Raw genomic sequence first — 27688 nt, 5'->3', positions numbered from 1 at the left:
TATTGACACTTACTATGGTACCCATTATGGCATTGGATGGTCATATCACCTCGTACTTCATAATAATGCATTATTAAAAAAAAACTGTATTATGGAAAGCAGGAAGTGAACAAATGTAACAGTTACTGATTGTAAAAGTACCAGATGGAGGGGTAGGATTTAATAAGCTTTGCTTCTCCCTACTCCTTTTGGACATGTGGAACTGGGAACTGATTATGTGATGCATTCAATTGTAATATGATGCATGTTCAAATGAAATAAAACCATTACCATAAAATAGTGTGTTTGTGTTAAATATATATAAATATATGTTAACAATTTTGTTAACTCAATGCCCACGAGTCAAAATATTTGCCCACCCCTGCTCTAAGGAATACACTATAGAAAGTAAGCTTGGATATATCATTTAGAGTAGTTACTTTAAAGTATAATATTGTCCCTTGAGAAGTCATTGTCTGTGTTGACATATTGCTCCTTAAATAAAAGGAACAAATAGCTCGAGGGTACCTGCAGCATGAGAGAGCGTGCCAATTATGTTAGCGTGGGAGGGGAAGACACAAAACCTTGTGCATACCTTTATCGCACAGCAGGCCACCCCAGTTCCTCTCGCAGTTGCACTGCCAGGGGACGCTGCAAGTGCCGTGAACGCATCCGGGGAACACCGCACATTCGTCGCAGAATTGACCCTGCCAGCCGTACTTACACCTGTACACACAGACGCCAAAACAACATTGTCAATTACTGTATAGTAATAATATATATATATATATATATATATATATATATATATATATATATATATATATATATATATATATATATATATATATATATATATATATATTGATTCTAGATGAATCCATGATAAGAAGGAATGGCATTCCAACAATTTCCTATCAACCAACCATTAAAACTGCCTGTTCAAACAGACAAGAAGTAGGCTAGAAAGGCGGCGGAGCGTGAGGTTCTAAGCTAAACTTCATCCCACTCAAATGCCCAAGCATAGTGTAACCAAATACACTCCAGCCTACAGATTTGTGTTGAGAAACACGAGCATGTCAGTGCTTGAACGCAGCCTAGTGACAGTCAAGATGAAAACACCCACTCCGTCCAGGTAGATGCAGACGCACGTATGCGCTAACCTTACCAGTCAACTAATACTGATATATTTATTTAGCATCATTTCTTCTGCAGCCCATTTCGTTGCCAGGTAGTGAAATTAATTTTTGATGGGGTTTTTATGTGTTTTTTTAAGTCTAATATACTATATTACATGGATTTTCAGTGTGTGAAGTGTGATGCAGGACTTGAGAAAAATAAATAACCTTTCTGTAACATTCCAGCAAGCTTAATACATAAATGTTTTATTTCATCGCTAGTTTGGTAAATGTCAATATTATGGCACGAAATGGCATTGTGCCAAATTTTTTGCATTCTTACATACAAAAGAAGAGGCTCTAGAGAAGCTCTCTGAATGTTCTCAACTCCTGTTTCAAATATATTTAGATTAAGTTAACTTTCTATTGAGGCGGCACGGTGGTTAGTGGTACTCCGGTTTCCTCCCACATTCCAAAAACATGCTAGGTTAATTAGCGACTCCAAATTGTCCATAGGTATGAATGTGAGTGTGAATGGTTGTTTGTCTATATGTGCCCTGTGATTGGCTGGCGACCAGTCCAGGATGTATCCCGTCTCTCGCCTGAAGACAGCTGGGATAGGCTCCAGCACCCCCGCGACTCTCGTGAATAAAAAGCGGTAGAAAATGAATGAATGAATGAACTTTCTATTGTTGAAGTCATGTCATCTTTAGACCATGAAGTACAACAGCGCCTCTGCTGGTTGCATTTAAGTACTGCAAGTAAAAAAAAAAATCAGTGTCAGAGCTTTCGTCAACCCATCCCAAAACGCCCTTGCCAACTAATCTTAGTGGCGGGTTACATTCCAGGGCAGAAGAGGTTAAGAATACTTCCAGCTAGCTCCTGTCTGGCCTGGGGAGGGGTGTCTGTAGGTCTTTGTGGGTCTGGAGACGGCTGTGTGTTTACAGAGGCAGTGTGCACGCGCCTGCCGCTTCATGACAGCACTCGGCTATTCCAAGGCTGCGGTGTCGTCGAGCCAGCTGTCTTGTCAATTGACTCCTATTTTGAGGCCGATCTCCTTCAGACGGCACCGCCAGCACTCAGAGAGACAAGGTCTTTGAACGTCTCTTGGAATACCTGACATGCTTTCTAACAAGGTGTCGCTGTCTTAATAACATTCAAATTCTCTGAATCCATTAAATTCACGTAAGATCAAGTCCATTACTCGGTGCATCGTGGCACCTTGACATGTCAAGAGGTTGTCAAATGTTCCGGAGTGGTGAAATACGCCGTTTCACCATTTATTTACCCTAAGGACACGGCGAGCCTCTCACAAATATGTCATGACAAGCCTAATGTGTGCCAATATAAACCCCTCAATGCCACAACCTCTCAACCAGCAGCTTTTGTGATTCTCAAAGGCCCGTGGCTAAATGGGACGGTGCAAAGCCCACAAAATTGATGAAATAAAGGCAATGAAAGGCCTTGAGATCACAAGGGATTTATTGTGGGCTTTCTGTGACCCGAGGCTTCATTAAATTCATGCCACAGCAGGAAGAATCTTTACTGCTGCTCCTTTACTCATATCACTTTTCCCGTCTGTCGGGACCTGACATTTCAGGAGAAGAAGATGCCTTGCTCCCTTGTCTGCCTGCTAACTGGAGTCTGCCCCTCCTACTATTCAACTCTACACGTACCACATCGTCACCGTTCAAAGCAAAGGAAACGTTTCAGTGCAACTTTTAATTGTCTTGCCCTTGAGGACTGCATTGCAGACGCAAGGAAGCATGACGATTCCCGGCACGTTTACAGAGCTCACACTGACATCTCCTTGTCTCGGGAGTGGGAAAAAAAAATGCCCGCAAGACGGGGAAAAAAAACTGTCTTTGTTTGGCATCCTTTATACATCAACATTAATAATAATTAACTGATCAATTAAAGTGTAATAATTCAGCCCATTGTGAGGAACTGAATGTTGCCTAATGTTGTCAATGCCTTGAAGCAACTGAGGAAAAATAGAGTGCACTATTTGGTGCCACCAGCAGAGGCGCTCCTGATTCAGCCCTAACATCACACCATAAGCCAGGGGTCTCAAACGCTCTCAAACTACTTTGAGCATAAAAAAACCTGCTCATGACTCTCTAAAGATGTTTTTTTTACCATTATTAGAGCTTTGTAGAGATGAAATAACACCCCTATAGTCACCTTTACAGTCCTACTATTCTTGGTTTGAACCGATTGCACAGGCTTGGGGATCACTGCAGGATGTTTTTTTTTTTACCATTATTAGAGCTCTGTAGAGATGAAATAACACCCCTATAGTCACCTTTACAGTCCTACTATTCTTGGTTTGAACCGATTGCACAGGCTTGGGGATCACTGCAGGATGTTTTGTTTTTTTTACCATAACTAGAGCTCCGTAGAGATGAAATAACACCCCTATAGTCACCTTTACAGTCCTACTATTCTTGGTTTGAACCGATTGCACAGGCTTGGGGATCACTGCAGGATGTTTTGTTTTTTTTACCTTAACTAGAGCTCCGTAGAGATGAAATAACACCCCTATAGTCACCTTTACGGTCCTACTATTCTTGGTTTGAACTGATTGCACAGGCTTGGGGATCACTGCAGGGGCGTAAGAGACAGCCACTGCTCATAGCATATAGCTAATTACTTTGCATCCACTTTTTGTTTGAAACTTTCAAACTGTGCAGGGAAGGAGAAGCCAAAGAAGCCAAAAATTTGGACATTTGAGGCATAGGATCCACCATACCTGCGATCCTAGTGAGAACAAGCGGTATCGAAAATGGATGGATGGATTTGTGGTGTTGGGTCAAACTTTGGGAATCAATTACAAAGCCACCTTGTGGTGTAGTGGTCATAAATGTAATAGAACACACAACACAGAATAAATGCAGCTTTTGTCACATGTTCACCCTTTTGAGTGCAGCAGTTCAGACGTAGAAGAGCGAGTTCGCATGCACATATCTAATCTATGGTGGGAACTCAATGTTCATTATACGATGCAGCCGAGTCCCCCGAATTGGCACAAAAACGTTTAGCACCACCAACCCCATCACGCATATCCCAAGCATACTGATCCTCACCTCCGTGCCCTGCAACACGCCCCTAAACAACCTTTCCTCATAACTACTGTTGCCCCCATTTGAGAAATATCACTACATCAAGACTTTTCAACATTCGACACTACAAAACAAGTATAAAATATAATTGGTGCTGATATTGGATCAGAACAATATTGGGATTGGCCGATACTCAAGGGTGCATGTCGGTATTGCATCAGAAGTGAGAAGGTTGCATCAGGCCACCCCCCAAAGATAGAGTGGTGTACTATTACAGATGTACAGTATATTTAATAGTCCAGTGACCCGTGATACTTAATACTGCTTGGAAAAAATACTACATTGTACAAAAGAGTATCTTACTTGCATTCCCCTGGAGCTGTGCAGCCCCCATGTAGCAGGTTACAACCTTGCTTGCAGATTGCTGAAAGATGAAGAAAACAAATGTAAGACAAACAATTGAAATAATGTAGAATGTATATGAATAAACAAAAGAGGAAGTGCAGGGAAGTCATTAGCAAGGCTTAGTTTGGAACAGGACGTCATGATTCATGCCGCCAACCCCCGGTTGGGGGGGTTAAAGAGGGCACAAGTTTATAGCCTCCATGTGCAGGAAAAACAAACCAAGCCTAAGAACATATCAGTTCCTCACCTGTCCTACAATCAGGACCCATCCAGCCCTCCAGGCAAACCTTGGCTCCCGACTGCTCGCAGCCATAGTGGCCAAAGTAGTTGTCGCGAGGAACACACAGTTTATTGCACTTGTTGCCATAGTAATTGTCATCACACCGCACCCGAATGCGGTAAATGATGCGAGCCACGGGTCCGTCGTAGGGGATGGTCTGCCAGGGGTCGCCGGGGTTGACCATGCCCGTGTGGGCAGCTCGCTCGATCAGCAGCTCCTCGTCATCTGTAACAGAGAATCAAATAATTACCAAAAATGATGATTGATTGTTCTATTTTCTGACGTTCTGAGTTCACTGGTCCTAATGTCATAGCATCATATTTGTACCTGAACAAATGGCTAATATAGTCATAAAGTCATTAGTCGTATCACTGTGAAAAGACAAAATCGACAAAAAACGCATCACTGCCTCCTACAGGACTGAAAAGGAACAGCAAAAAAAAGATGTATAAGGTATTTTCTTGCTCCATTTGTCCATTTTCTGAACTATAGTATTTAACTATAGTAAGTATGTACAAAAAAACATACATAAGTCGTACTGGAGTATAAGTCGCATTTCTTGCGGGTAATTTATTTGACAAACTACTTGACCAAAACAGACATTACGTCATTTTGGAAGGCAAGTTCTAACATGAATAAAAGAATAGAGAACAGGCTGAATAGATGTAAGATATGCTAACACAATGCTTATTCAGCTACACAAATAATAAACATGAACAGAAAAGATGTCCAGTGTAACAGTTTTTCCATTTATAAGTCGCTCTGGAGTATAAGTCGCAGGAATAGCCAACCTATGAAAAAAAGTGTGACTTATAGTCTGGAAAATACGGTATTATGAGCAGCCAAGCAATGACTTGTTGTATAATTACGGTTTAGCCAACACACAACAAGTTCCACTGGTGTACAATTGAACAGTATAAATCATAAAGAAAATTCAAAATACGCTCACGTTTATCTGTGATTGATGCGTGTATTTGTGGCTGACGACAGAACACAGCCCGTTTATCACAGTGGGATTGACGCTCATAAACAATTTTTGTGGAAATGGAGGGTCTCATTTCCTTTCCGCCATTGCTTTGCAATGCAGTAGAGACAGTTTTGAAGTGTGTGCGCTCACACACACACACATTTTCCTCTACCGGGGGACTGACACAATGTCAGACAGAATTAAATAACAATAACAAATGTAACCCCCGGCATTTGCCAGATAGAGAACAATGGGCTGCGGGCCCAAGCCGGGCTCTGCTACCTCGGTGTCTAAACAGCAAGCCCAGCCGCCCAGTCCACTCCACTTCCTGCTCGATAAACACAAGGAAAACAGCCGGCTGCCTTTCCTGAGGACGCGGAGGGGGGGTGGGGGTGGGGGGGAGCAAATTGGAGGATGTGATGCTGGAGGAGAGGAATCTCACTGACACACTGGCGGGCCTCTTACGTAGGACAAGACAGGAGACGGATGCTGACTCAGGTCAGGATTCTACTCTGATGTCTCACAGATACAGAATACGTCCACGCATGCACGGATATAAAATATATTCACTGACTTTTTAATAATGTTCCAACAGTAATATACGGCCCTACAGCCTGTTTACGAGCACAAACGTAAGAAAAGTTTACCATCTTCCTCGCTTGTTTGCTCCACTTTTAAGAGAGGAAGCACTCAGTCAGTTTTAAAGTCCCCCCATCTAGCTAGATGAGCCCACCATTCACAAAGAAGGCTTCGCTACACCTCTTAAATTAATAGTTGGAGCAGGCCTACCATCCTTGGCCAACACATTATAATGGGACCTCTGTGTGCCGTAGAAAATGGATGGATGGATGTTCTAATAAAATGTCATGCCTACTGTTTCTAAACTTCTCAGCATGTTTTTTTTATTATTCTTAGAGTCCTCTAGACATGGAATTACACCCACTTCTACACCACTATGTACATCTGTGTAATACTTGCTTTTATAGTCAGTATAGTTACTCCAGACCCCATTCACTGTGCAATATCTGATCAATCTCCATGTGCAATATTAAGGGCTCTAAATGCAATATACTAAGTTCTATGTGAAGTATTTCCATAATGCCTCATATTAACTCACTAGCAAGATCTCAGTGTATAGACTGGTCATATATCTCATCTCGTTTCATATTATCTACATACTGTATTGTATAGAACTCTGGGAAAAACTGTTAATTTTGTTAATACTTGGGTTGTTTATATTGTTTATTTTTCTATATTGTGTATTTTGTACTGCTTAACTGATTCTGTACTCTTGCTGCTGTGCAATGCAAATTTCCCCACTGAGGGACGAATAAAGGCATATCTTATTTTATCTTATCTAGTCAGCTTTACATTTGTATTATTACCCATTATAGTGGACAAATAGTAAGACAAAAAAGACTTGTGCTTATGTGTGTTGCAATAAATGTCTTCCGGATGCGTGGACTTCCGGACAGGAAGTGACACTGGGGTTTCAGAGTTGTGTTTTAGCGGGATTGTGGCCACAGCACTAGCCTGTGTTGTCATTATGATGACTATTAATATTATTATTCTGTGTTTACGGCGATGAAGTCTATTGATTGACTAACCAAACAGTTACTGACACCTAGTGACCAATGTAGTAATGCTTCTTAATTCCTTTTGTTTGCATTTAATGAGTTAATTTAGACATTTTTATGCTTGACAGTGTTTTTTAGGCAATTTAGGCAAAAAGATTCTAACATATTTTTTGACTAATAAGTCATATTCGACCAGGACACAGTATGCTTTATTAATTAATTATTGTATGTTTGAAAAACCGTGGCGATTAAAATTGAAGTAAAATATCAGGGACATAAATCAGAGCCTTGAGGTTCCCCACTGTCTATGGCGGGAATGAGTTTCACATAAAACATTATTTGAAAAGTTTCCTCAACGTAGGTGAAAGCAGCAGAATAGTTCACTTTGAGACTATTTAGAGACTATTGACTATTACCAATGAATGTGTTTCATGCAACAACAATGCTAAATCAACATCACTGGTGTGACCAAACTGTTGCACCAGTCCGAGCAGCAGCTATGAAATGTACTACAACAAGCAGAAGCACTAGAAGATCTTTACATTGTATTGTATATTCAACCCATGACATCAAGACGGAAGTCAGCTGATGTCTATGATGCAACCCACAAGGCAACTACACTGCATAAGCAGCAATAATCGCTTATATCATTTGGCATGGTTGTTGTACTCCATCCATCCATTTTCTATGCCGCTTATACTCATTAGTGTCACTGGGGTATGCTGGAGCCAATCCCAGCTGACTTTGGTGACCAATTAACTTAACATGCATGTTTTTGGAACGTGAGAGGACAAAATCTATGCACGGGGAGAACACACAAACTCCATTTGAAATCAGATTTTCCCCATCTCCTGACCAACATGTGGTGGCCAACAGGCTAATTACGAAATCCACCGTGCGGCCCCTCTGTTGTGGGACTGTATGTGTTTGTGAGGCTTCTTGGGGGGAAGAAAAAAAAAAAGAAAATGTCACCAATTTACCAAATCTATCTGTGTCGGTCTATATGTATAAGTGGCAGGCCGCCACAAAAAAATTAATATAAAGTAAAGTAAACACATAAATAAATACCAAAAACAACACATTTTAAGGCGGCATGGCGGACGAGTGGTTAGCGCGCAGACCTCACAGCTAGGAGACCAGGGTTCAATTCCACCTTCTGCCATCTCTGTGTGGAGTTTGCATGTTCTCCCCGTGCATGCGTGGGTTTTCTCCGGGTACTCCGGTTTCCTCCCACATTCCAAAAACATGCTAGGTTAATTGGCCACTCCAAATTGTCCATAGGTATGAATGTGAGTGTGAATGGTTGTTTGTCTATATGTGCCCTGTGATTGGCTGGCCACCAGTCCAGGGTGTACCCCACCTCTCGCCCAAAGACAGCTCGGATAGGCTCCAGCACCCCCCATGACCCTCGTGAGGAAAAGCGGTAGAAAATGAATGAACACATTTTAACTCATTCCCTGCCAAAGACGTATTTATATATCTTTTACGTTTTTTTGCGCAAGATGCACAAATAGTTGATGTTGCAACTCAGCATTAGAAGAGAGCATGTGCGAGTGCAGTTTTAAGCAGAAAAAACGTCCACATGGTGGCAGAAGTGCATTTTATAAGAGCTCTGCCTGCATCTCTCTCATTGAAATACTGTACATGCTCCTTAGCAACCAGGAAGTGAAAAGACATCTTGTTGTTTTTGGCAAATAAGATTACAAAGGGAATTTTTTTTGCATTTATACTTTTTTTTCAACCCAACTGCTCGCTTGCAAAAATGTATTTATATGACTTTTACAGGGGTTTTTTTGCACGATGTGATGATGTAACACCATAGTAGGAGAGAGCATGTTTGGTGCAGTTTTAAGAGTCTAATCTTTCTTTTGGTATCTACCATGTCTACATAACCCAAGAACAAAATAATTAGTGTGCCTTGAAAAATCAGTCAAAATCATGGGATTGAATGAGTTAATCAGGTTTAGTTAAAAACAGTGTTGATCCTTGATCATCACAAGTACAGAAAGCGGAGACAACCCAGGGCAAGAAGCTAATCACAGCCATGATGTCAAATTCTATTTCTTCCCCATTGTCTGCCTCATGAGTGGAGGTGTGTTTGATGTCGTGGACTAAACAGGATGTGATGACTTCTGACAAATAAAAGTAGACAGCTCGAACAGAGCGGTATGGATAGTCATCCATGTTGCCATGCACACACAAGCATATGATATACAAGGACACCTGAACGATGCCAAGGTATCAAGGGTGCACGCCAACATTTATAGTCCTCAAAAGATTCCTCCCCAAAGCGGGGCTACCGCTCAGACGGGAAAAAGGGGGATGTACAGGAGTCGAGGAAGCGGACATTTCCAAAGGAAAACAGGATACAGCTGGCCAAGTACTGACCAGCGCAAGCCGACATTTCTGCTTGCATTGTATACAGGGCGTCTTGGGAAGTTAAAATGCACATTGCAACACGGAGCATTTCCTACAGTAAAATGTTGCAATCACAATACAAAATACAAGGAAAAGTCAATGTTATCTGGTAGAAAAACCTGTTCAAGTCACTAAACACACAAGCATTAGTATTGGGGTGTTCACTTACTGTGACGGGTGATGTTGTCCCAGTCCCAGGCCTCAACAATTAAGGTGTATGTCCGCTGTAGAAGAAGAAAACACATCAGTTAACATTTGTGCATACCGACAATTCATCTTTTCCCATTTTTCTAACTTTCAGTACATTCAAAAAGTGCTCTGCAATGTCTTACATTTTGACTCAAAAACATTAAAAAGGCTTGAAGTCGTCAAGGGGAAAATGGCTCCCACCAAATGAGAGGTCCATTAACAAAAGGTCACTTTGCCAATATTAGCTACAGTATGAGAGCTGAATTCAGTCTGGCTCCGTCCGTGCTTGCCAGGCACTGAGGTAGAGTAAATAAGCAGCTAATGGGATTATCTTGCTTCAGTTATGCTTTGCTTTTTCCGAACACATCATGCAACGGATTAAAAGAAACACTCCCTGCTATGTTGTTAAAAAGATAAGGGTTGACTGTGGATACTGTGGAGGCTATGCATGGCTATTTATGAAACGTACCACAACAAAGTAACTACAGCTTGCATTCACCTAAGTTAGACGCTACCTATTTATTCTGAAGACAGCTGGGATAGGCTCCAGCATATCAGCGACCCCAGTGAGGACAAGTGGTAGAGAAATTGTTGGGGAAGATGTACATTTTATTCCAATGTTGCATTTGCGGACTCCTATAGGCTCACTTTACGGCACAACGGAAAGAGTCTCTGGTCGTCTACCGAAGTCAATGGGAGTGGACTGGATCGGGACCGTAGGTGCACCATAGTCCGTGTGAACCCGGTGTTAATGAGGTCAGCAAAAGTAGCTAGGAGAATATCAGCAAAGTAGCCAAAAGAGCATCAGCGAACGTAGCAGTCTCCACACATTACTTACTCTGACACCTTCACGGCCCCACAAAAAAGTCAGACACCACAAACCTTTAACACTATACAGAGGAGTATTGCAACCCAGAAGTTCTGTGCTGCCCGACTGAACATTTGATGATATTCTTTTTGTTCATTAAAGCAATTGTTGATCGACCGCCTTCTCATTATTCTTATAACATCTGTAGACTAGACAATAATTATTATTATTATATTAATATTAAAGCAAACAGATCTCTGCTATGGGAATATTGTTGTTACAGATATCCAAACTCAGGTATCAGGATCAGATCGTACGTGAAAAAACGTGGCATCCTAAAATTAAATTATATTGCAGTGACCTGAAAACAATACTTAACAATACTTATCACCTTGTACTTCGGTACGAGGTGCATTAAAAAAAAAAAAAAACTTAAACTGTATTATGGAAAGCAGGAAGTGAACAAATGTAACAATTATTGATTGTAAAAGTACCAGATGGAGGGGTAGGATTTAATAAGCTTTGCTTCTTCCTACTCCTTTTGGACATGTGGAACTGGGAACTGATTATGTGATGCATTCAATTGTAATCTGATGCATGTCCAAATGAAATAAAACCATTACCATTACCATAACAAGACAAGTCTTTTCTTCTGGTCACTCACAAACATCAGACAGTGGTCTGGTGTGAACACTGAAAACACTCATCGAGCATCAAATCTAGTGACTAGGAGGAATGACTTCAAAAAATAATTTAACAAATCAATTATGCAAAGCTACCAATGGTGTGTGCGTACACACACACGCGCCATAAGGGTAATCTAGCCGGTGTGCTGCATGGCACACTGCTAGGCAACCAGCTGACCTAAATAGCAGTCATTACGTCACCACCAGAGACAGTTGTAGTAGCCACAGTGTGACCTCTACTGTAATGTCACTGACCGGACATTAGACCACAGAGGAGTCTGGGCAGGGGGGCGGTGGGGGGCCATAACGCCAGAATTGCAACTTGCGGTTGTTCAAATGAAGCGGGAAAGAGAAATTGCAAGGAGGAGGAGGATGAGGAGGAGGAGGAGGGTGATGTGTCAAATGTGTGCGTTGTTGATCAGGGGGAACCAACAAGCCGCTAGGCTGGTTGCTGCTGGGTTGCAGGATTAAGAAGGCTTGTCTGGCTGTGGGTGGTGGCGGGAGGAAGGGGAGGGGGGGTGTTATTGAGGAGAAGAGACCACAGGGGTGAACAGGAGAGGAGGATGGCACATAGGGTCTGGACTTCAGGGGACAACCACTTCAGATTGGTTCTCAAGAAGTGACGTTGGGAGGTGAGGGGTGGGGGGGGCTCATGAAAAGTCACTCTACCATTACTATTCTGCATCCGAGCACGGACGCATAACAGATGCAGCCTCCATGATGGATTATTTGACATGAACGTGGATCATCCCACGACATGTAACCCGGCTTCTGACCTTTCCACCTACACCCCCTCCCCCATCACAATAGGGTAGGCCGTTCTGAGCATGTGGGTGGGTGTGCACGTATGCCAACGCACACAAGACGTACTTGCAGTGGCAAATACACACATGAATACACACCCTTAAATGATTCACAATCAATGACAGGTGTCCAAACTCTACCTCCGCACCTTCTGTGCTGGATCGCTAGTCAGGTTTCCATGCATGCCTCCGTGTTGTCAACGCCGGTGTAAACTATCGGCGCAGTCCGTGTGTGCGATGGGCTTCAGCAAAGCCACGGACTTGTCTGGTTTCCCACAGACCATCCCAGTCTGTGATTAGCTGGATTAAGTGACAGCTGCCCAAATGGTCGGAACAAGATAGATGATGGTCGGGAGGTGGGGATGGAGTGGGGGGAGGAAAGGCTACTGAACAAAGACCCTTGTTCCAACACCATAACTCACCCCCATCCCAATCAAAACCATTGTCCAAGATGAGACGCAGCTTTGAGGACAATTAGCAATCAGCGTTTGCATCGCCGAGTCAGGCCAGATTAGGTGAATGGAGTCAAAAAGACAAAAAAAAAGTCCAAAAAAATCCATTCAAAAGATTGCAAAATACAGCAACTCTTCAACTTTAACTTTCCGAAATAAGCTTTATTCCAGAATCAAGTGAATAAAAGACTGAAGACGCTACTGTCAGTCAAATCTCCAAAACCCTCTTTAGCCCTTCCCTCTACTGGATTAGAGGATTTACCAAGAGAAATCCTAGTTTTTAAGTGAATAAGGGGGGCATGTTTAAAAAAAAAGGGTTTCTGTGTCATGCAGTCGCAGATTTAACACTTGCATGCATTCACCTGATGTACGTACATCTCTAATATCTATAGCAGGGGTCTCAAACTCGCGGCCCGCGAGTTTGACGCTAGTTTGAGGTCCCCACCTTGATACCAAAGTTTAATGTTGAAATGACAGCTTAAAGCTGTGTGCACACCGGAAACACAATTAACATGATTTTGCCCCGCCCATACTGTTACCCTACCCTGTTACCCCGCCCTGTTTTGCTTTGGATTAGCAATGAAGCTAAAGGCTTATGACGCTGGGTACAAATAAATGCAGGAAATGATTTGGAATAAAACGGAAAATACATGTCAAGATAAAGCATCTCATCAAACATGTTGTTAAAGTTACCACGCTGCTCCCAGATGGAACTGAGTACGATGCTAACTTGCTAATTGGGTCAAATTATTAAGTTTCATTAATGTTCATGTTAAAGGTTAAATAAATGTTAAAACTGTACATTTGAAACTGAAAAAAAATAATGTTTTTCTTATTTGCTGTTTTATTATTATTTTACTTATTTATTACTGATGATTGCTTTATTGTCTTTATTCTTAATTTGTTTATTTTTTTTATCTTAATTTGTGTATAGAAAAATAAAAATTAAGATATTTGAGAACAGTGGAATGTTTTATCGGATATTTTGGTGTGGAAAACCGGAACCAAAGTACTGAAAAAGTGTAGGGTATAGCAGAAGCAAAAGCATTGAAGATTTTTTATTGATTTTTTTCCAGTTTTTAATAATTTTTGGCTTTTTTTTTTTTTTGAAAACCTGATGCGGCCCAGCTTCACCCAGAACCTAGCTCCGGTGGCCCCCAGGTAAATTGAGTTTGAGACCCCTGATCTATAGAGATGGGACTGATATCAAGGGGGAGCCACAGGTAGTGTCACTAGATGAGGGGCGGACGGGGGACGGGGAGTGGGTGGCAGCCAACGCTGCTACTGTGGAGGCATTTTTTGTGTTTTGAATAAAGAGGGCCAGGAAACGAAAAAGAAGCGGCAATGGGAAGTGGAAGCCGGGGCTCGTCGGGGTCATTAAGCATGGGGATCTGCACGCTTCTGTTTCTAAAGAGGGGTCAGCGCTCTGCATGCGGGGGCCATGTGCGTGTTTGCATTCGAAGAATACTAAGAATGTGAGATCCAGGCCTGGTGTGTAATCCCATGCAAAATCCCAGTCGGCCAACAGTCCGCTATCAATGGGAGCGTCTGCAACGAGGATCAGCCGTTTGACTCATTTGGCTTTGAGAATCAGCCCCTACCCGCCATCTTTAAAGTGGAAAAACATCCAAGCTAGTTTCACCCCGATTCCGCCCCATTTGGAGACCTGAATGCACGATATTCCAATTTCACTGACATCTCCTGATTTATTGCCTTCTGATGGGACATTAGGTCATCACAATTCATCCCGTGGCCAGTAATCGCTGCATGTAATCTTCATTAATCTGTGATGTCAATCCCAGCTTTTGGTTTTCCTAGGGCTGAGTCTACACTATCCCAGCGAGGGCAACGCGCCACCGCGGTCCAAGAGACCCTTCCGATACCCAGTACTGCAGTACTAATGCATAACCGATGCACTGCTAACTTGATAATAAGTTCTGATTGTCTTGTAAAGTTATGTTAATGACATAATTAGTCATTAAGATGAACTGAGAGCAAGCCTGGCTGGTCCTATTAACTCATGCAGATGGTTTCACAGGGTGGAAGATGAGGATGCAAAAAAAAAAAGTGACTTGGTGCCAAAAGGGTGGACCCGATCATAAGTCTCCACTTGTCTAGCCCTTCAATCTGTTCAGAGGAGAGGATGAAAGGCCTCCAATGGCTAAATCCTTGCAAATGTTGAAAGGGTGTTGGCAGTACAATTTGCTACAATTTGGCGCTTGCTAACATCAATAAAGAACAGGCCTTTACTCTGCTTGTCACATTTTTGGATTCAGTCCTCATTTGAAAATGAGTGGCCCTTCCCAACTCATTTCCGTGTGTGTGTGTGTGTGTGTGTGTGTGTGTGTGTGCTCAATTGGAAAAATTAACCATTGATTAGTGCACTATTTGATATTATTTTTAAAGAGGAATGAATGTTCTGAACTACCGTTTCCATGCCGATTATAATAATACTGCCATAGTGAATGTCATGCAAATGACTTGCCATATATACTTAGCCAAAATGATGCCACGACATAAACACAAAAGATGGTTGTTTTACATGATTTTTTTTTTTTTTTTTACAAAAACACCATGAACAATTGTGTGTGCGTCAAAATGTGCCCTCAATGCGTACCCTCCAGCTCGCTACACGGCTTCATGCATTTTCACTTCCTGTTTGTTGCATGGAGCATGGATTTCAATGGGTGACATGCATTTCACCTTGTGGATGTTTTTTACGGTTTAAAAGTGCACCAAACATGAGCTCTTCCATTGTCCAGTTGTGTCATCACCTCTTTATGCCTCTCCAAAAAAACAAAAAACGTAAAAGACGTATAAGTACGTCTTCGGTAGCAAATGAGTTAATAAACAGTCACTGATGCTGAGAGAATTTTTAATTTTTTTTGTCTTGTCCAGCCATTGGAGCAGATAGTATTGTTGATCGAAGTTTTTCGCTTTTACATGCTAAACAGATTTGCAGGTGTAAGCTACAACTTCCCTGTATTATGAAATTTTATTTGTCGTTATATGATGTTTTTGTTATATAAATTTGGAGCGGCCGGACTGGAGCAGGAAGAAACACAGAAAAGAAGAAGAAGAGAATCTGGGGTGGGGACAGTAGAGAGAGAGCGAGAGAGACAAAAACATCAGCAACAACAAACTTCCCAGTGGCAATAGTAACAATGAAGACATGAACCGTGATAGTAAACACAATTACAGCCATACAGTTACAGTAATTCAAATCTCACTGCTTGACATTATTATTACTGTAATAATAGCATACCAATAGCATAAAGACATCAAGGATAAGACGGTACATTGTGTAGAGAAGCACCCATGTGCTGTGAGTGGGCATATGGAGGTGTGTACTTCTGTTGGTGTGCATATTCATATATGTGTGCGTAAGTGTGCTCATATGTGTGAATGTGTAATTGTCACCAAGAATGACAAAAAGAGAGGGACTGCTACCACCCAGTAAACCCTGCCCCGCGCAGCCAGGTCAAGCTCTCACTGCCAGAGATCCACCGGCCCAATGGGAGCCAGGGCCGACTCCCCAAGACCCCACCCCCAAAGCATCCCCCTGAAGAGACCAGCAAGGGGCCATGGAGGAGCAATCCCGATCAGCAACAGGGCGCCAGCAGGTTGGAGGAGAGCCACACCCCCGAGACTGGTGGGTGACCATACCCCACTAGGATAGAAGGGCATTGAGGGCCACACACTAGTGGGCACAAGGGCGCCCCTGCCAACCGGAAGGCGCCACCTCACCCACACACACATACCCTCAGGAGCGGAACCCTGCCCGCCCCAGGCAACCTCAGGCCCGACCACCGACACAGGATCCCGGGCACGTAGGTGCCCGCGATCCAGGACAGACCAAGGGAGGTACTGCCAACCGCGCCCCTAAGTCAAGCCCTTGCGTCAGCTGGTTCCAGCAGGACCCCCAGGAAGGCTAGGCAGACCAGACCAAATCATACCACATCCCAGGGCACCCCGAGCGAGCCGCCGGGTGAGAGAGAATTCTAAAAATATATTATTAATCTATCATTGTGCCCATCCTTATTTAAGTCTCATTTTATGGCACTACCAATCTGATCCTGATCATACCCGAATTTGGATCGACGGATACCAATACCAGACCTCTGGATGCTTTGATATGCAACCACGAAAGAGGTAGCTAGAATATTAGCCAGCGTAGCAGTCTACATGCATGCTTCACAGACAGATATAACATAGAGCTCTTAACATCGCTCATCCCTTCTGGGTGCTACAGTATCATTAAGGCGGCAACGATTATTCGGATAATTCGAATACCTCGATTACAAAAAGTAGTCAAGGGGGTTTTCCACGTTTTGACTTGCATCACCAACGTGCCTACGTCACCCACGCAAAGGACGAAGATTGAAGCGGCAAGACAACAAAAGGACAAGGAAAATTAAATGTAAAAAAAAAAAACTGACAGAAAATGTGGCTAAACATCAATTCCACTATTGCCACTCGTCGTATTTGAAGCCACTATGTTGTGTGGGAAAGTGACTTGTATAATGTATTTTTCTCTTTTGTTATTATTTTTTTTAATTATTTTTTTTATTTATTATTGCCTGACTGAGTGACTAGTGATGTCATTGGCTTATGTTTTTTTTTCTGTCTTACCTTCATTCCGGTACTTACACTATGCACTGTGTCCATTTAAGAAATAAAACACTCATTATCTAAATAATTAAACCAATTTCTTCTTCATTACTTAGTCTGTACATATTACAGTTATTATATATTGTCACATCCATACTGTGCATACTGTTTATAATCTGTATAATCTGCAATAGCCATATTATAGTCATTTATATCCCTGTACATATCCTCACTGTATTATAGTCATAGCCTATTATAGTTTGTACATAGATCTGTCCATTTTTCTACATTTACTTACTACTAAGGTACTTATAAAATTGCACTTCTGGTTGGATGCTAACTGCATTTTGTTGCCCTGTACCAGTGACATGAGCAATAACAAAAAAGTTGAATCTAATCTAATCAAATGTGTTATTTTTTTCCTGTGAATTTATTATTTCTTTAAAGAAGCAAAAATATGTTTTATCTGATTACTTGATTAATCGACAAAAGTTTCGGTAGAATACTCGATTACTAAAATATTCAATAGCTGCAGCCCGAATAATCATTATTGTTGATTTTATGAGACTGTAATAAACTACTATCTCTTTCCTCTCTCCACAGGCGGTATCAGCAACACAATACAGACAATTAAGAATTATGCTGCTATCAGAATACAATACACCAGATACCGGATGGGATATGCCACATCGCTAACATTGCAGTACCCTTTCACCCTGTGCTGCTTGTCATGGTACACTTATGGATGAATGGAGAGTGGAGCTCAGGAACGAGAGAATTGCATTCCAACAGGATGAATGGAATGGCACGGAAAAGTTTGATTACCATTGCCTGATCCAAACTTGTACCGCCAAATGAATTGCATTTCTTGGTGGCAATACAGTGCATACGACATTTGCATAGTATGGTAAAAATAGAAAAATCCATGGTCCAATAAAAGGTAACATTAAATAAAAACGAAAACTGATCTTTGAAATACTTTGAACCGTTTCTCATAACGTCATCAAAACTCCTGCAGCATTAAAATAGAATTATAGAGAAAGTAAAGATGTCAGTGTTGCTAGGCAACGGCAGTGAACACCTGTCACCTGCACAAGCATACATCTAAACATAACGCAGGTTAAGAGGTGTAAAGAGCAATAAATAAAAGGAATACATGGGAGAAGTATCCGTCTCTTCACATTGTAGAATGGTAGGTTACAGGTTGCTTTGCCACTCTGCCAAGAGAGGTTACAGTGAAGGCAAGGCATTTGGCTGGTTACTGTGCGCCGGCTGTGCGGAAACACACACACACACACACACGGCCCATTGAGCAGGCTGCTATGATGCCAAAAGGGTCATTAGGCATGCACTTCCAATTCAACACACTCTGGTGCTAATTAACCAGAATAATCCAAGACTGTGCAAACAGTACAAAATGCATGTTAGAAGGGCAAAAAAACAACCCAAACAAACCAAACCGCGGGAGTTTTTTACGATGGAAACCTAAACATAGCAGCAGGTTGTGGTTGTGCACAGATGACACGAACCAACACTGACTCTAAAAACAACCTGTTTTCATTGTCTATTACTGGAATATCACACCTATAAAAAGGGACCAAGTATGCTTTTTCCACTTTTGTGACCTATAAATGTAGTTAGCATGTTGTATTCTCGTGTTAAACAGTGCCAAAGTTTAAGATAATGAGGTTTGGGCATTTGGAAGTGACCCCTAAAAGACGATAAATCAAGATGAATCAATCAAGAGTGGAGTGGGCGTGTTTTAACACATTAAAGCAGACCATTTTTGCAGGAACCACAACATCCAGAGAAATACAGCTGAATAGGTGCAGATTCTGGAAGAACTAGAAAGCTTTATATGCTTGTTATTGTGTGTCGCTGCTCTATAGGAGTACATAACTCAATACAAAGAGCCGAAAAATTAGCATAATAGGTCCTCTGCTGTTCAATTATATATAAAGTGGAATATGGGTTACAAAATGCTGTTAAGTTTTTGCACAACCTTTAAGGCAGGTGTTTTCAAAGTGTGAGGCAGGCCTCCCCTTGGAGAGAAATCATTCATTCATTCATTCATTCATTTTCTACCGCTTTTCCTCACAAGGGTCGCGGGGGTGCTGGAGCCTATCCCAGCTGTCTTCTAGGCGGGGTACACCCTGGACTGGTGGCCAGCCAATCACAGGGCACATATAGACAAACAACCATTCACACTCACATTCATACCTATGGACAATTTGGAGTGGCCAATTAACCTAGCATGTTTTTGGAATGTGGGAGGAAACCGGAGTACCCGGAGAAAACCCACGCATGCACGGGGAGAACATGCAAACTCCACACAGAGATGGCCGAGGGTGGAATCGAACCCTGGTCTCCTAGCTGTGAGGTCTGCACGCTAACCACTCAAACGCCGTGCCGCCCGGAGAGAAATCAATGAAGATAAATAAAATTAAATCCTTTTTAGAAAGGGACACCCAGACGGAGGCCCATTTTAAGCCATATTTTCAATAAAAAGGACAAGTTAACAAGTAAAACATTATCACATTAGCTTTGCAAGCATCAAGTTAAATCTTAACTGGAGCGTGCTCTTGGCTATTCGTCCTTTTCCTCCCTGAAGGTAGCTCATTTGCCTAAAGACATTGAAGAGTTGCCACAGCGATGGACATGCTCCCAAAACATTAACAGGCTAATACCCGGCTCAAAGTAACAGGGGGGGTCTGACAGGAGTGCCATGCAGCACCGCTTCCAGCCGAGGCCCATTATCATTTCAAACAGGTTCACCGGTGCAGTGACAAGTTAACGGCCCATGTAATGACATGCGTTAATTAGCGCCACAAGAAGCCCCTTGGCACCTGTGCACCATTTAAGACAACAGGCGCATACAGCATGTTTAACCAAACTAATCCATGCATGCTGATAACACAATGCATGCCTGTAAGTCACATGACAACGCTTCAGTATGAACTATAACCGCAAACCTTCCAGCATCTTTACCCTCATGACGTCACAAACCTGCTTTAAAAGCTCCACAAAAGACACTCAGCGCACTCACAAAAAGCATAGACTTGTTCCACCCACCCAGCTTAGGACGTTTATTTCCGTTGTACAAGTTTCCATGACAGCTCATAACCACTTTGAATGGTGGTTTACGCATTCAAAACCAGGCCAACTTGAGAGGCGCTCAGGCACTGACCTCGGCGGGTTACATTTCCATATAGTACAATCGACAGACTGCCGAGCATTTTATTTTTGAATGGCTGCACCACACTTTCGGCCACTTCCTTGAATTCATGTATAATTAGATGCTGACATTTAATGAATAGTATCAGCTGGTGATTGATGCAATAACCACCGTGTGTAAATAGTGCACACAATAGTTGACATAAACATGCAGCCATAAATAAAACGGGTGAATGGTGACACAATCAGTTACTGTAGGTGTGGCTAACTTATGGCTAAGTAACATTAGTACCCTACATCACAATAAAACATAAAATACAGTAATAAAAAGACAACAATGCTAGATTGCCCTTTGTAACATGGGATATGTACACTATAAACCTTGCAATCCTACTACACTGGGTGTTCCCAGCATCATTCCATGAGACACAAGATGCTTTTTTTCCCCCCAGCAGAAGCTGTAGTAATTCTACACTTGATCTAATTTACTTAAGATTTGTCAGATCAAAACACTAGCACTGTCTAAGACTTCAAAACCTGATATTTGTATCACTTTTTCCTGTATCTGCACTCTGGGTATCATGGGAACTGTAGTTATTTTAGTAATAAATTAACCATCTTATTGTTTTAGCAGCAGCGTTGTGGAAAAAAAGTAGCCGATTATAATCTGTAATTTATGGTACTCTAAATACCCACTGATGATCGTATTTCTTTCCTAGAAAAAGTCTGAAAACAGGTGGAACCAAGAGCTTCTCCCCAAGTGTCGCTGAGCTTTTCTTCCCGTCACTCACACATGAGATATGGATATAATAGTGGTCAATGAAGCAGACTACAAAAACATTGTATACCATCTTAAAACATACAAAAACAGATTCTGAAAAAGATAGGTTGTCTTAGATTTGGGTCAAAACAAAAATAAGCATTTGGTTTCATTGAATGGGTATAAATAGCATCAATAGAGCTAAAACCTAACCATAAAGGAACTTTAGCACTCTACAATGTAAAAAAGTGATAAACTGGGACTGTGCAAGCTTATTTGCAACATACAGTTTGTGGCGGGGAAAGTGTCAACCATTCATATACTGTATATAAGCATATTGGAGTGATTATTTAACCTAAAACATAGCTGGAGCTGGAGAAATACAAAAACACTGGCAGAAGGTGCAGAAATGTTCTAAATGAGATTTAAACTAAGATCCCAACTCCAAATTTGGTGGAAATAAAAGTTCCACTGTACTACCTTCACTAATAATCATCCTTTGAGTCATAAAAACAATCCATGCTATGCGATTGACTGGTGACCAGTCCTCGCTTCTCACCTGAAAGTCAACTGGGAAAGAACCATAGCTCACCCAATGACTGAATTCATGAAAAAGATGGGGGATGTAGATCATTGTAAAAGTTTTTTAAGTAACTATACTGAAGCTAAACACTGAATCCAGCCTTGCAATCAGGTAGTCAGAAGGAGAGGTTTTTGGTTGAGTAGTAGGCTCTAACAACCAGGGACCGTACATAAGAAGCAACACGTGTTTGTGTTTGATTGCCCATTCTTCTGTTCATTTGTTTTCATTTGTACACTCACTGTCCATACTTGGAAGATTGTCCTAAAATATGGTATTAAGACTATTTGCTTGGATACCAAATGTTACTGAACAACGGCTCAAGGCCGTAAGAACCACTTTTCACACTGCTTTGAAGCTCCCAGCCTTAGGAGTGTACCGGTCAACGAACCAATTACTCAATCGATTCAAAGCTGAGCAGAACCACAGGTGAGTGGCTTTGCACACAAGCAGCCCTGGGACCAAAAAGAGGGAGGTTGGGGGCGGGGGGTAGGGCGGCACTGCTGCGAGCAAAGATAATTGTTTACCAGAGGCCTAAGTAGCCGTCTCCTAGCAACAGCTTTTGACAAGCTTCATATCAGGTGTGGCCGGCCGGCCTCCACCGGCGTCTTCATCTATACACTTAAAGTGGGCATCGAAGACGGGGATGAAAGCAGAGGTGACTTACCGTGCATGTCCCGACAAAGTGTTTCAATGAAACACCGCTACGGCTTCTTCTGTCCTACTTTTTTTTCATTTGAACACACTGTGTCTCCATGATGGTACAATTCTCAGAAGGAGTTTTTTGTCTCATAAGCACGAGGCAGGAACACAGAAGCACAACATTAAGCTTCTTTTTCTTCGCAGCTTGAAGCGCTTAGAATGAAAACACTGCCGGTTGCCTTTTGTTGTTAGAATTTGTTAAACAAAAGTGAAATACTGAGCTACTTAAACAATGTACTGCGTTGCAACCAGACACTTCAACTACAAACAGCAGCAGTAGACCCGCGTTCAACACTGGTCTCTAGGTGCCAGTAACGTTACATCGATGAAACAATAGCCACCAGGAAGTACTCGTGAGTCTTACTTTGTTATTATCGCTACTATATTTGGTAATACAAGTGTAAAGGTGACTATAGGGGTGTTATTTCGTGTCTAGAGAGCTTTAATAATAGTATAAACTGTATTTAGAAGGTCATAACAGGCTTTTTATGCTCAAACTACGAAAAGATTTATTAAATTTTTTATTAAAATGCGGGGACTGCTGGGGTGCTGGGCACTCGGTGGGTGCACTCAGGGGCTAGGGGGGTCGGGGGCCAGGTGGGTTGACTAGCGGGGTTGGTGGTGTGCTTCAGCAATGTCCTGGGGTTTTGCTGGGGTGTCCGATGTTCCCACTCTTCTTTTGTTGTTTTGTCTTATGTAAGATTCTGTGATTATATGTGTGGAAAAAAATCACTTATTGAATTGGTAACTGCTATGGCGTGGAGAAGGGGTAGGATTTAATAAGCTTTGCTTCTTCCTGCTCCTTTTTAATGAGGTGTTGTGTGTGTGCATGTATGTGTGTGTGTGTGTATATATATATATATATATATATATATATATATGTATATATATATATATATATATATATATATGTATATATTGTAAGTGTATTGTATTGTAAGTGTATATGTGAGAATGAATAATGTAACATAGTATGCATGTCTGAAAAAAAATTAAGAAATGAAAAAAAGAAAGAAAATTTAATCCTACTGTTGAGTCGAGGGGCGACTGTAGTTCATTAAAAATAACAAAATAAACTGAAAATGAGGCAAAGAAAAGATGGAACCAATGCCGACATCTGTTTAACTGTTAAATCAATGCACTAATCCCCACATTGGTTATTTATTGACTTTTTTAGTGCTGGGGGAAAAAAAAGCAGCACAGAAAGAAATCAATTTCCTTGCGTTATGCAAATTTCCAGAGAAAAACATTTGCATTTCGAGCACTTTTGCAAACTCAAATTGTGACAAACGAGGTTCTGTATTTATATCTCATAAATCAATATATATCCAATAGCTGAGACGTGAATCCTATTAAAATTGCCCATTATAATTAGCGACTGTCTCTTTATTGCTAAAGACTGCACTCATTTTCCTTGTGAGGGTGGGTTTCTTCATTAGGTTTAATTGGCCTTGCAGGAACCGCAACCTCAGACGTGTTATGCTCACCCCACTGTGGGAAAAAGTACCTTTTGAAGGACAGGTAAGCCGGAATTTAAAGGCATCCTGCGGAACAGGATCTGTTAATAAGTCCGATTTGCCAATATCATCACTGGTTCATTGATGGGGCCATGTTGTGGCGTTTTCTATCACGATTTCATCAAAGGAATGATCAGAAAAAAAGCACACAGCTGGATTAAAGAAGCAAAATGGAAATGCACCGAGTCCCAAAACAGTCAGTGTTGACAGCTGAAATTCTGCAAGAAGCCAAAGTTTATTCTGTGTGTTCCACAGATCCCACTTAAAAAAAAAAAAAAACACACACACGCATGGCTGCACTTGACTGCATCTGCTTGAAAGTGCACACCGCGTGCATTTGACGGACACGTGGCTCGAGGAGCGAGCCAAACCCATTGAAATACTTTGGGTTGTCTCCAGGAAAGGGCCCGTCTCCCACAGGTTAGCGCGGAGAAAAAATATGGCTGTGATATGCTTCCGCTTTCGATATCGTCACTTCTGTCACTCAAAGTGTAGGATTTTATCAGTGATCAAAAGTAATTAAGGTCCCCATCTCGTTACATTCGGAAGATTCTATAAAGCAGGGGTCTCAAACTTAATTTACCTGGGGGGCACTGGAGCTAGGGTCTGGGCCGCATTTTTTTTCCCCCAAAAAATGCTTAAAAAATTTTTAAAAACAGAAAAATATACAAACTTTTTCAGTGCTTTGGTTCTGATTTTCTACAAGAAAAGCTCTGATAAAACATTCCACTGTTCTCAAATATCTTAATTTGTATTTTTCTGCACAAAATAAGATGAAAAATAAATAAACAAATCAAGAATAAAGAAAATCAATCAATCAGTAGTAAATAAATATAATAATAATAAAACGGCAAATAATAAAAACTTAAGAAACCACATATAGTTGGTGGGTAGACAAATTATTTTTTTCAGATTAAAATGAACAAAGCATTATTAGAGCCCTGTAGACATGACAAAACACGACTATAGTCACATTTATACTATTTTTATTTACAACATATTGCGCAACTGCAGGGTCTTGAGACACATGCTAACTCGCAAACTAGAGAGCTAGCGACCTAAACGGTAGCCTTCAAGTTATTTCCTTTAAACTTAAATAGCCAAAAACGTACCACTAGGGAGGATAACTATTAACAGTTATTTAACCTTTAACATGAACATTAATCAAACTTAATAATTTTTTCTGGGTACATGATACCATACAACATCCATATCAAACTAGCGCGGGCCGCACTAACATTAAACCTTCATATCAAGGCGGGGGCCTCAAACTAGTGTCCTGCGGGCCACATTTGGCCCGCGGGCCGCGTGTTTGAGACCCCTGCTATAAAGTGAGGACTTGGCCAGCCTTAAGGTCTTAGACACAAAATGTTCCTGAATTTAAATGCAGTTTCTCGGCACTACTACTTTTACCACAAGGAGTAAAAAAAAATCAAAGTGATAGAAAAGTTGAAACATTGTGCAACAATTTGCAGTAATTACCTTTGTTATTCTGTCATTGAACTGAAAGAATCCAGGAAATGACACTTAACGTACAGTGTATCTGTCATCGATATAAGCTAGAAAGCTTTTGCATGTCACATATTACCGATTAAAATAGGACAAAATATGCATCTGGAAGTTGTAAATGCAATTTTGCTTCTTTTTATTGCAAATCTTTAGGGTAAACAATGCTAATCACGCTTTGATTGATTACTCTGTGAAAGTAAACACTAAAAAAAAGGTATAGGCTTTGATACATTCCTAATTTCATTTTATCTACAGCAAAATAATCTTTTTTTTTTTGTCATTTTTAGCTAGCTAACCGACCAACAACCTGATCTCTTGTTGCTAGGCAGAGTTCATAAGGCTACCACATCGGCCAATGACAAAACTGTCATAAGCCACACCCACTAGGCATTCTGAACTGCAAACTACAGACCAAAAGACACGGTATGGAGACACGGTATGCACACACTAAAAAAAAACCCAAAAAACTACACACTTCAAAATAGCTCTTTAGTGATTGTGAGACAAAACACAAAACAACAGTAATTAGTATAAACTCCCAAGAGATGAGCAAGCATCAGTCATGAGTGTCTTTACTGGCAATAATGCAAAGGCAGAACAACTGGAAGTCATCCAAAACATTACGCAATCCGAGTCCAATCGGACATGAGCGAGAGCATCACGCTGCAAGACGGTCATTACACCGAAGACCAAGCCATGGTGTCTTGTCACGGAACAAGCAGTTCTTCCAAGAAATGTCAGATGAGACACACCACAGTCGGCTGACGTTAGCACATATTCCAAAAACTTGTTTAACTGCAGTATATTTTAATAAATATAATATATATAAATATATAGATGGATATATATATAAAAATAAAAATAAAAATAAAAATAAAAATAAAAATAAAAATAAAAATAAAAATAAAAATAAAAATAAAAATAAAAATAAAAATAAAAATAAAAATAAAAATAAAAATAAAAATAAAAATAAAAATAAAAATAAAAATAAAAATAAAAATAAAAATAAAGTTTATGAACCAAACATGCCAAAAATCATCTCCCTCATTTGTTTACTTCCTGGGTTAATTCCGGGTTTTAATGATGCTGTGAATTGCAGGAAAAACCTTCGACCTTACCCGTCCTGGCCATGCGTCCATGCATAGGCTTCGTTACACATCCTAAAATAAAGGCCGGACCTCTGCCAACTAAATGTGACTGAGCTCCAGACGTGGGAGCTGGAAGTGCGACACGCCTTGACAAACACAGCTCATTAGCATTAAAGCCATGACACCTCTGAGACTGTTTCCTAAGTATTTTGATGCACTTCTGCCACCTTGTGGCCATTTTAATGGCTTAAAATTGCTCTGAAGTGAAAACCATTCGTGGAGAGTTGCGTCATCACTTCTTTTTGCCTAGTAGTAATAAAAAACATTACTATGTCTTTGGTATTGAATGAATAAAGAACCTACAATGGCAACAATTTGGCACCGCAACAGATGAATACTCACAGATGAATATTGTATTCTAAATAAAAACAAATCTGCGTTGTGGACCTCAAAGCTGGGTGATGTCAGACAAGAGAAGCAGGGTGTCAAATGTATCCAGACGACACACAGCCAGCGGTACACACTGCATCTTTGTGTTCCCAGTGTGCCACACAGCAAGTCACCACACCGCCTTGTTGCCACATCTACCACTGGAATACTGCACCGCCATTAGCCTCATGGACCGCTTGACACAACACACCGAGAATAAACCTCGTCACCTCGGATTTCAGCACAAAGCCTTTCGGATTTCAGCACTTGGCATCATTTGTAGGTCGGAAATGTCAATTAAGTCAATTATCATTTCATTTGTTGTGACGAGGGATGGGCATTATAATTGGCCGATGGATTGTGAAGAATCATGTTCATTGTGAGGAAACGACTGTAGATGTCTTGGCTGAAACCAGAAGGTGCTACTGACTTGGTCTCGATGAGGTTGCTGTCTAAAGAAGAACATCTGCTACAGGAAGCCGTGCAGACCTGCCACAAGGCCCTCCTCCACTAGGAAGCAATATTCCGCATTCGGAAAGCATTTCCCATCCAAATTATATTTCAACAAGAGCCT

The 27688-nt window shown here is 41.3% G+C and overlaps 1 protein-coding gene across 3 annotated transcripts in view; it reads right to left on the bottom strand.

The window, feature by feature from the left end:
* The window catches only part of jag2b (jagged canonical Notch ligand 2b), a 53420-nt gene that overhangs the window by 21417 nt on the left and 4315 nt on the right, over positions 1-27688 (bottom strand). For 2 of the 3 annotated variants that reach the window (XM_058056627.1, XM_058056629.1), the window contains exons 3-6: positions 9976-10030; positions 4812-5069; positions 4523-4583; positions 575-705 (exon numbers count right to left, since the gene is read on the bottom strand). In XM_058056627.1, coding sequence (XP_057912610.1) covers positions 575-705; positions 4523-4583; positions 4812-5069; positions 9976-10030 — 505 coding nt within the window. Of the gene's footprint in view, positions 1-574; positions 706-4522; positions 4584-4811; positions 5070-9975; positions 10031-10138; positions 10783-27688 lie in introns of those variants that run through there. The other variant, XM_058056630.1, reaches the window with a different exon arrangement.

Source organism: Doryrhamphus excisus, chromosome 19, assembly GCF_030265055.1.
Source record: "Doryrhamphus excisus isolate RoL2022-K1 chromosome 19, RoL_Dexc_1.0, whole genome shotgun sequence".
NCBI classification, from domain to species: Eukaryota; Metazoa; Chordata; class Actinopteri; order Syngnathiformes; family Syngnathidae; genus Doryrhamphus; species Doryrhamphus excisus.
The sequence above is the reverse complement of the archived record's forward strand: the minus strand, read 5'-3'. Positions and strand labels throughout refer to the sequence as shown.